General features: G+C 49.7%; 1 protein-coding gene across 1 annotated transcript; it reads left to right on the forward strand.

The window, feature by feature from the left end:
* The first annotated feature begins 5,524 nt into the window (after positions 1-5,524).
* LOC122373749 lies at positions 5,525-9,802 on the forward strand. The gene is made up of 2 exons (XM_043352111.1): positions 5,525-6,422; positions 6,816-9,802. The coding sequence occupies exons 1-2, from the start codon at positions 6,222-6,224 to the stop codon at positions 9,159-9,161; spliced, it is 2,547 nt and encodes an 848-aa protein (XP_043208046.1). The 5' UTR covers positions 5,525-6,221; the 3' UTR covers positions 9,162-9,802.
* Positions 9,803-10,009: the final 207 nt, after the last annotated feature.

Below are 10,009 nucleotides of genomic sequence, written 5' to 3' on the forward strand. Positions count from 1 at the left end.
CGGACAGATCGACCAATAAACCCGACAGGAACGAGTCATCGCTGTAAAAGACGATGAACTCGTAGACCAGAGTTTTTTTTTAATGTAAAAGTGAGGGAATTGTGTCAAATTTATTTGAATGTATTTTGCCCATATTCTTTATAAGCAAAAACGAAAAATCTGGTGAGGATAATACATAACCTACATTTTATATTTTCAATCGTATCCTTAGTACGGCTCTTCACAGAGGCCTCAATACATTGTCGATCACATTTACAGGACGTGTGAGCGTCAATGCCGTGAGCGCCAATGCTGCGCCGTGGGGGGGGGTGAAAATGGGGGAGTGGAGGGGGTAACGATTGCAGCGAGTCTGACGCACGGGCACGGAGTGAGTATCAGAAAGACGAGACCGTCCCTGCCAACCATAGTTATAAAGACCTGCCAACTGTCACTACTGAGCCGAGACCGGCTCGGCGGCGGCGCTAGCAGCGCGATATAAAGCTCGACAGGTGTCGCCAGCTTCTCGTCCAACGCCCGCTGAGGACTGAACGATTTGAGGACTTACCGCTCAAGCAAGCAGGCCAAAACTGCGTAAGCGAATGGTGGCGCGCCAAAGCACGTAAGCACGATAAAGCCCGTGAAGACAAAAGTTCGTACCACAAAAGAAAAAAAGACGGAACAAAACCTAACTTCAAGTAGCCTTACCCAACCTAGAAAGCTAACCAAATCAAACCCAAACTAGCATAGCCTGTAACCTATCATTTTATCTCAATTGCTTCATGCTCTACGAATATTTGCGGTGCACATTTTTGTCCTATGCGCATTTCCTGGCGTACATTTGTAATACGATCTTTTGTGATCCAAAGTTTTGCCAGCAACTGTCAGCCCTGAGAACAGGGATGTTTACCCGTTCGAGAAATGCTGATAGCTCCTATAGATATCGCCATAAAACTGTTTACATGCGGTCTTGCATCGAATCCACTTGGTACAGAATTATCATATTCTCGACTGAACCAATCGACTTCGACTTTGACTGGGCCTGAACCATTAGACTGGATATATTTTCGAGCGAATCTGATCGACAGATAAGTATAGGGGAAGCGGGGGTAGCACCGCCATGTGGGAAACACCGCCATCCTCTCTATCGGCGAAACTCTGAATTGTAAATGTAAACACCCGCCATTTCGGTGTCCGAACGGAAACGGGACGCCGCGTGAGGTAGGTTTCGCTAAGATTTATTTGATTTTGAGATCGCAATTGCCCATTTTGTGAATTTCAAACCATCGTTGTAATCATTTGGCATGTTTGAGCAGCAAGTAAGTGGTCATTTCAAGTCAAAATGCCTTGATTTTTACGTTAAATTTGAGGGCATGAAGTGCTCTTTGTTGAGAAAGGAATTACAGAAGAATCGCATCCCGGCTTGTTTTGCTGTCGAGGCGTTGTCGGTCCATGACTGTGAGTGGGGTAACACCGCCATGCTCGGCGGTGCTACCCCAAGGGGTGGCAAAATGGATAAAGCCGCAATGATGATTCACTCAGCTCGGAGAAGAGCTTTAGTTAGGCCGCAAACGTCGTCTGTTTTTTAACCTCACGTTTGACTTCACTGGATGTTTCGAAATAAACGTGAATTTGTCATGCCTTGTATGCATATTGTCCGCAACAAACAGTCTGATCTGTGACAAACTAACAACCAACTCTTGTGTGTCTTATATGAGTTTGAGTTACCATTTCAGACAGCAGTAACGCTTCCAAGGGTGGCTGTCACCGTAAGGCCGATCTGTGGATAACATCGCCATCAGTGGCGGTGCTACCCGCACATTTTTTGGAGGACGAAAAATGCAGGACTTGTTTTTGACGTCTGTAAAGTAGCGAAATTTTATAATGGAGCGCTGGAAACTATGCCAACATGTAGGAAAACATTCCTACTTTCACATGAATGCAAAAGAGCTTCGTTTTTACTACGCATATCAGCTCGGTGAGCAGAAATGCTTAAGGTGGCGGTGCTCCCCCCGCTTCCCCTAACCGATGACCTTTTCTACATCGTCAGGTCACAGTCCGAGCCTGAGTTCAAATTTCAAACCTCGCCTGCCCTGGGGGGGGCACCCCCAGGCAGATCTCTGCGCTGTGATTTAGCATCATTAGAGCTAGAAGTCTGATTTTTTTTTGTATGGCTGCTGTTTTATATTTTGCTACGTCCACTGAAAATTTCAAGTTTCCCAGTGGTCTTTGGTTTCGGAGACTTAGTACGGGTCGGGTCATATCATGACTCAAATGGCCCATTCCCAATATCTTGCGATAGCTGTGGGTCTTGTTGAACTTTTGATACCTTGATTTAGGATTTTTGCCACTTCTAACTCTCACCTATCATTAAATATGTCCAGTGGCGGATCCAGGGGGGCCAAAATGGGCATTTGCCCCCCCCCCCAAACGGCATAATTTTAACATTATGCCTATGGACGATGCATGGAAAGAATCGATAAATTGTTATGGTTTCCCCCCCCCCCCAAAAAAAAAAAAACTCTGAGCTGGATCCGCCTCTGAATATGTCACACGCACACACCAATTGCTTGTACTTACACCTTACGTTGATTTTACCGGCGTCGCGTTTCTCTCGTTGAGACAGGTCGAATGAACTGAAAAAGTTGAAAAACTTGAAAGAAAAGGTTGACCTGAAAAAGTCAGCTTCAAATTTGACGTGGGGTCAAGCCTCCGTCAAGGTCACAGAAAAGGTTATGTTGGGTACTGGTTCTCTCGTGCAAAGGGTACCCCGAGCTTCAAGAAGATAATCCATAGATAGGAACTACAGCACAGCCTCACAAACTCACGATGCGAAATTGATGTGTGACAGTAGGTATACATTTCGTTCCTTGGCTCACTTCTCTCGAAGGATGCTTTGGCTCTGGAAGGACGTTCTGGCTCACTTCTCTTACTCTCGATGGACGTTAAAGGGAGATAATGAGCTTTCTTGTTTCTTAAATAAAAATTACTCGACATCTATACTATTTCTACTGTAGTTTCTATAAAATATGAAAATTTCCTAGCACATTTTCGTATGTGAAAAAGGTTTTTATTTTTGCAAAAAAGAAGCAGTACTTGCAGTACTTGTAACACCCACCGAAATGCGTTGTCCTTCTCTATAAAAAAGTCGCAGTATATGGCGCTTTTGTTTCAAACAGCGACGCTTGGGTTTTTGTTTATGTTATCGCCTTGTCGTTGCTTGGTTGTAAGGATTCTAATTTGAATTAGAGTTAATTCGGTTTAGAATTAATTAGATTCTAATTCGGGGGTACATAGTGCCTACTCTTCTTTGTTTCCAAGTATTATTTTGCGCCACAAATGAACGGCATGCGCCAGAAACGCAGCCAAATCTTGCGATTGCGACTACGAAATTCATTATTTTGGCCTCAGAGCCTGAAGCGAAAAATACAAGCATATTTATTTCAAAAAGACTTCAGGTTTGTCGAACGGTGTTCTGAAAATTTTGATAACAGTACTGCATAAGTTTTTCAGTGATGCCGCAAAAGTGTTGTATCTATCTTCTTTTATTGTGCAGTCGGCGGGACCGATTCAAAATTGAGTCGTTGCTACTAAAATAGCAGCATATGGCGACAGATGATGAACAGGAAAAATAGTTGCGTAAATTTAGACATAAACCACCCCCAAACCATGAATATCTTTTGAAGGCACTATAGACGACCATTAACTAACTAGATGTGATGAAGATCAAATGTAATGAATACGCTCATTTTACAAAATTACATGCAAGTACCAAAAAGTGATGTAAGTACTTATTCAACGGTCATTTTCAGCGCTCCCCGCTAACGTGACTTCAAGTTGAGATATTTGCGGCAAGGTACCGAATTGAGCAAAATGGTTTTAATTTACATTATAACTTGTTGTGTTTTGTCAGAAAATGGTCCTAACTCAGATTTTGTGGGAAAAGGTCATAATCTCCCTTTAAAGACGAGCGTTAGAAATGAGAGACAAGGTTATTATGATGCCGCTATAGACATTGTCGTTTGTCAGATATTTTAGGTTTTACTAAAAAAAAAACACGAATTTGGCATTGACTGCCTCTGCCTTTGGAAAGATCATGTTTTTTTTTTTCTCAGCGGAATGACTGATCAACGTTCAAAGTTGCATCTTTATAAACGGATGCACCTATCCTGCGCGTTACACTGCGTGTTAGAATGCATGCAGCATCAGCGCTAAGGAGCTTACCCACACGTTGCATCACCACACAACGCCGAGCCGCGCTGAATATGTGATGCGTATTGCCCATCCGATTATACCGGCGCGGCGTGGCGTTTACGAACGCTGGGGGAGCGCCAGGACGCCAACCAACTGTGATTGTAAAACCGAGAGGCGGGGGAGGGTGCATTAGCATCTGTTGACATTGACCTTGGTCGGGGTAGGGCCGTCTCGCCGCGATGAGCCGCGTTTTTAGGTAATTCTTCATCCTCAGGCGGTCGCGGTGGGAGGGGGGGAGGTGAATCTTGGTGAAGAGTTGGGTAAAACAAGGCGGCGCTGTGACTTGTGTGATGTGTGGGTTGGGTGTTCTGATTTGGTCAGAACTGAAAATGGGTGGGGCTCGAAACTTTAGGTAATTGGGTGGAGCGTAGAGTAGAGACATCCATAAAGCCCCAGCCATCCAGCTATAAAATGCAAGCACATTGGTCGGAAGAGAGAGAGAGAGAGAGAGAGAGAGAGAGAGAGAGAGAGAGAGAGAGAGAGAGAGAGAGAGAGAGAGAGAGAGAGAGAGAGAGACAGAGACAGAGAGACAGAGAGAGAGAGAGAGAGAGAGAGAGAGAGAGAGAGAGAGAGAGAGAGAGAGAGAGAGAGAGAGAGAGAGACGGACAGACAGACAGACAGAGAAAAGAGAGAGAGAGAGGGAGAGAGAGAGAGGGAGATAGAGAGAGACAGACAGACAGAGAAAAGAGAGAGAGAGAGAGAGAGAAGAGAGAGAGGGAGAGAGAGAGAGAGAGAGAGAGAGAGAGAGAGAGAGAGAGAGAGAGAGAGAGAGGGAGGGTGGGGGAGGGAGAGAGAGAGGGGACGGCAGTATATGGACAGATATTTTCTGGTCAGTCCACACTACGGATGCACCATGTCCGGAGTGACGACAGCGGACACCCGGAAGAGGACAGATTAGGAATGGACGCGGCTGCTCTGTACTTTCCAACAGAACGGAAACACGCAATGGAGAGGGGGCGCGACTAGCGCTTTTAAACTGTGCCGTCTTCAGGCAGCGCGTCGTTGTAAGTAAGGCTGAAAATCATGTGTGTATTTGCCTGGTAACTGGTCGCTTTTCGTTTCTGACGGAATTGAGCGCCTGCCTCGCCGTTACTTGCAGAACTACATAAGTGCCTTTCACACTGTGCAGTATACCCTCAGCCATCAATTCAGCCGGACACTGGCACAGTCAGACAACACTCCAGCATACGGCCCCACCTCACGTCTCCACCGCTTCAGAGAGGGTGCGTCCAGAGAGGGCGCGCCGAGGTCACGGTCTTTACCCCCCCCCCCCGTTCCCCCCCCCCCCCCCCAGCGCCAGACTGAGTCACAGCCGAGTCCGAGTCGGAGTCAGTGCGGGTCGCAGTGGCCCGGCGCCGGCGGACGAGGCAGCACTGGACGAGAGTGGTGGTGGACTAAGTAGTTAGTCGGTTGAGAAGCTTGTAAGGGCTGTGAGGAGAGAAGGAAGATTGCGGGCAGTGGTGGAGTGAATGTGTGAGGTGTGGAGTGAAGGTATACAGCGAAACTGGTGCTCGAAGGCGTGGTGCACCGCAATGTTACAGGGGTGGTGGTGTGGGTGACTGTTGAGAGGCAACTCACGTGGCTAATGGACAGGTGAATTACTAGTAGTAGTAGTAGACAGTGCCAGCACAGCGCTGAGTCGGAGTGCCACGGGTAGGCCGAGTGCCCGGAGGTGGAAACGGTGCTCCAGTACGAATAGTGTCTCGCTCGGTGGTAGACCGGGGGCTCGGTGCCGAACAGAGTGCATCGAGGCGAACAGTTGCAGTGCAGTCAAGTGCAGTCAAGTGCAGTGCCGTGCAGTGCAGTGTGGCGGACCCTGAACACTCCAGTCTGTGTCTGGGAGTGTCGCACACGGAGCAGTCGAGGCTGTGGGGAGTGCCCGGCGCCCATAGCACTCCACCCCACTGAGGAGTGTCGCCCTGAGCACTCTAGCACCCTGTGAGGAGTGCCGCGCCCGCAGTATCACCAGTAGAGAACCGTCTCCGTCCCATATGTGGCCGCACCGGCGCTGGGCGCGGCTTGGTGCCGTCCTGGCCCCTCCCCCACTGGTGACGGTGATGCTGGTGGTGCTGGTGATGTTTCCGGGTAGCTCCGCAGAGCAGTGGTACCGACCCAGCTCCAGTGTGTGTCTGTTCAGCCCGGCGGACTCGGCAGCACCCTCCTCTGTCCGCTGCCACCTGAACGGCAATTCGGTGAGCTCCCAAATGTGAATCACAAGTGCGAAGTCGCGATTAACTTTTTCAGTGATGGAAACCGGAACTCCATTTGCACTGTGCAATGCGTACAGCTAAGATTTAACAGTCATAATAAGATTGTTCTACAAACCGTAATGATGAATCTCGTAATAAAGAAGAATAAGATAAAAGATAAAACTGTTTGATCACTTCTCGTTTTATCCGCTTTTCCACATCATATCTTGCCTTTGGCTCTTGATTCAAATTGGTTTCAAATAGGAGTACCTACTTGAATAGCGAGTGTATAAAAAGTCCATTGTCATTAAACCGATGCGAACAGGCTGTGTGTGTTTTCGTGTAGGATGCCCTTCCACCCTAATGTATTTCAAACGTTTTCTTTTTGTTTTCCAGATCACTATCAAACGCGTCGACCTGGCGACATCCATCCAGGAGATATACGTCACGGACGCCAATATCATCGACGTCAATGACGGCGCCCTATCACAGCTGGATGACCTGAGAACCGCCGAGTTCTCTCGATCAGAGCGGCTTCTGCTGCGCTCCGACAGCCTCGCTGCCTCTGCTAACTCGTCTGCAGGTGGCAGCACCTCTGTGACGGTAGATGGCGTTAGAGATGTCACCCTGTTCTCTGAGGCTTTCTCCGGTCGCCGACAAGGCTCGATCAGTGTGACAGTCAACGGCGCAAAGACGTGTTCAGTAGCCGGAGAAGCCTTTCCGAGTGGATCCAGCGCTGACCAGGTTCTTCTAAGTAACATTTCAAACCTCAGCATGGACAGGAGCTCGTTCGCTGGAGCGATAGAGGAGTTGGAGCTGAGAAACGTCTCTAGTTCGTACTCATGTCTGGCCGACACATTCTCAGGACAGATCAGCCAGCTGACGCTGGACTCTGTGACCCTGAATCGGATCTCGCCGGGCTGTTTTCGTTCCAGTCACCCGTGGCAGAGTCTGGAGGTGAGGTCCAGTCGCCTGGGCGCGATCCCGCAAAGGGCCTTCACCGGGCAGATCGAGGAGGTTCGAATTGAAAACAGCCAGCTGGAGGACGTAGCTCCGGGAGGATTCGAGCTGAGTGTGACCAACTTCACCATGGAGAACTGTACCGTCGATCGACTGACTGGCCACGCTCTGCGGGTGCTGGCTGACGACACAATCAGCCTGTCCTCCTGTAACATCAGTCTACTGGAAGACGCTGCCTTATTGGGTCTCCGAGTCACCAACGACAGTGTCCAACCAATCACCATACAGCACCTAAATGTGACAGAGGCGTTTGATGGCTCTCTGCGCCTACACAACAGCGCGGGTACCATCCTCAGCCACATTCAGCTTTCTGAGCAGTGTGTGTGCTCCGTGGCACCTGAACGCGCCGCGCGGCTCGCTCTCGGCGCACCTCCTCAAGTAAACGCCACCGGCGAGGGGCCAGACGAGGGTCTCTGGTCCCTGCAGAACCTCACTGACGCCCAGATGGAGGCCGTGCGGCAGACTGCGCTGGCGGCGCACTGCTGGGAGGGGAAGATGAACTCGACCTCGGCGATGCTGGCGGAGCTCGTGTGTCGAGGTTGCGTGGTTGGTGATATGGTGGAGGACACTCCTCTCCTGCGCTGTCCGGCGCCACTGCCGACCGGTGGACGTCGCTGGATGCTGTGGCCGTTTGTTTTTATCGCCGTGCTGCTGGTGTTGGTGGCCGGATGTGGTCCCCTGCTGATGGTCAAACGATGCCGCCCTCCCGGATCGGCCCCCTCACATGAGAAGGGTGCGGTGATCAGTCACCCGGGGGGACCGGAGGCCGGTGACGCAGCAGGGGACTCTCCTCTGAAGGAGGTTCCCAGAGAACGTCACCTCTCGTGGAGAGTGGTCGGGGAGCTGGAGCCGGAGGAGGGCGTCGAACCGACCCTTCCAGTAGCCCTGCCCCTACCGCAGCCTCGTCATGTCTCCTGGAGAGTGGTCGGGGAACTGGAGCCGGAGTATCCCCATTACAGTAACGTAGCCCCGGCCGACCCGAGGCACACAGTAGCCAGTACGGACAGTGTGTGCTCCCCTGGTCTGGGTACAGGACCCAGCTGGGAGTTGGAGAGCACAGACCGGCTCCACACCACCTCAGACTACGGAGATGTGTTCCAGTCGCTGTGCTCCATACCAGAGCCGGTGGAGGATCCTCAGACCGAGCTCTGCATCAACGTGACGAGTTCTCCGGACAGGGCGGTGACTGGAGCAGAGGAGGAGCAGGATGTCTTCGCAGAGACGTCACCGACCGGCCGGCCTACTGAGACGGGTCAAAAGAGGGCTCCGACGAGAGGCAACTCTTCTCAGGAGCTGAACAATCACCGTTCTGATAGTGGAGAGACGATAGACAGTTCGCGGCGTTTGTACAGTGAAGAGCCGAGGGAAGGGGACACCTGTCCCAGTTCCCGTGGGAAGACGAGCGATATGGTCAACCACTCCCAGACCAACCCAGTAACGACAGCAGCCCACCCGAAGGCCAAGGGTAACTCAGAAAACGACACAACCTGCCCGCAGACCAGCAACCATTCGGAAAGCTCAGAAGTAAGCCATGCGACAATCGAAGACCGGCGCTTCGCAGCCGAACGAGCAGCCTCCCTGGGGAGCCCTCGACAGGACCTGGCTGAAGAGGAGCCCCTGTACGACGACGTTGAAACTGTGACACAACCGACCGGGGCCCCAGCGGAACGGAGGTGCAGCGGAGAGCTCATTGATAACGTGCTATATGGCCGAGTTTTCTAAACTGTCCGAATGTGTACCGGTACTTTGCGTGTGATGAGAAAAGGAGTCGAAACGGCGTGTACAGTGCCTCTAATGTGCAGATATGTATTGGATATCTCAATTTTGCGGACTGATAAACGCTTTAATGGATACATCGAAAGTCCTTAGATTCTGATTTTTAGCTTCACATAGTTTTCAAAGCAGTGTTAATTAAAGGCTTTCGACTTACGACACACCACCGCGAACAACTATTTTCCTACGAAGCATCCTACTTACTTGTGTAATGTGTAGGTATCATGTCATTAGATGATATGCTTGTGACCTGCTTGTTCATATCATCGATGATTCAGTAGCTCTATCATCTTACAAACTCATTGAATGTTTTCACTGTTTTACTAATTGACACGGGCTGGCGACTTGGCGTGCGTTAAAATGAAGTGATATCGTTATGGGGCTGAATGTATGAACGTCATGATGTTCGTAACTCATACGTGTCACACAGGAATGACTGATGGTGCGGTTGTATTTCGTGCATTCTCTGGGAAACGGATGAGTTTTGACAGCCATCGTCGTTTGTTGTATCTCTAAGGCATGCATACGTTTCATTATGCTGGTTATGCTGGTGGTATACGTACTAGACAAAAATAATATATGCCGCCATACCAGACCCATGTTAGAAATATGTATACAAGTTTCTTTTTTAATACTACCTAATACCTACCTATGCCGCCTTACCTTCCTTTCAGTAATGCAACGTAATTTGAAATGATGCTGGTCAGTTACTTAATAAAAATGTGAGTCATTTAATAATGCCAGTCGCTGGCTTCTCTTCCATGCAAAAGTAATACGACCTGCGATGGATGAGGATG

Source organism: Amphibalanus amphitrite, unplaced genomic scaffold (genome assembly GCF_019059575.1).
Source record: "Amphibalanus amphitrite isolate SeventyFive unplaced genomic scaffold, NRLGWU_Aamphi_draft 001545F_arrow, whole genome shotgun sequence".
Taxonomy (NCBI): domain Eukaryota; kingdom Metazoa; phylum Arthropoda; class Thecostraca; order Balanomorpha; family Balanidae; genus Amphibalanus; species Amphibalanus amphitrite.

Excerpts from the sequence above, each read along its gene's own strand:
- LOC122373749 (XM_043352111.1), top strand. The coding sequence starts at position 6,222 with ATGTGGCCGCACCGGCGCTGGGCGCGGCTTGGTGCCGTCCTGGCCCCT. Across the intron at positions 6,423-6,815 it reads GCCACCTGAACGGCAATTCG|ATCACTATCAAACGCGTCGA; the intron begins GTGAGCTCCCAA and ends TTTGTTTTCCAG.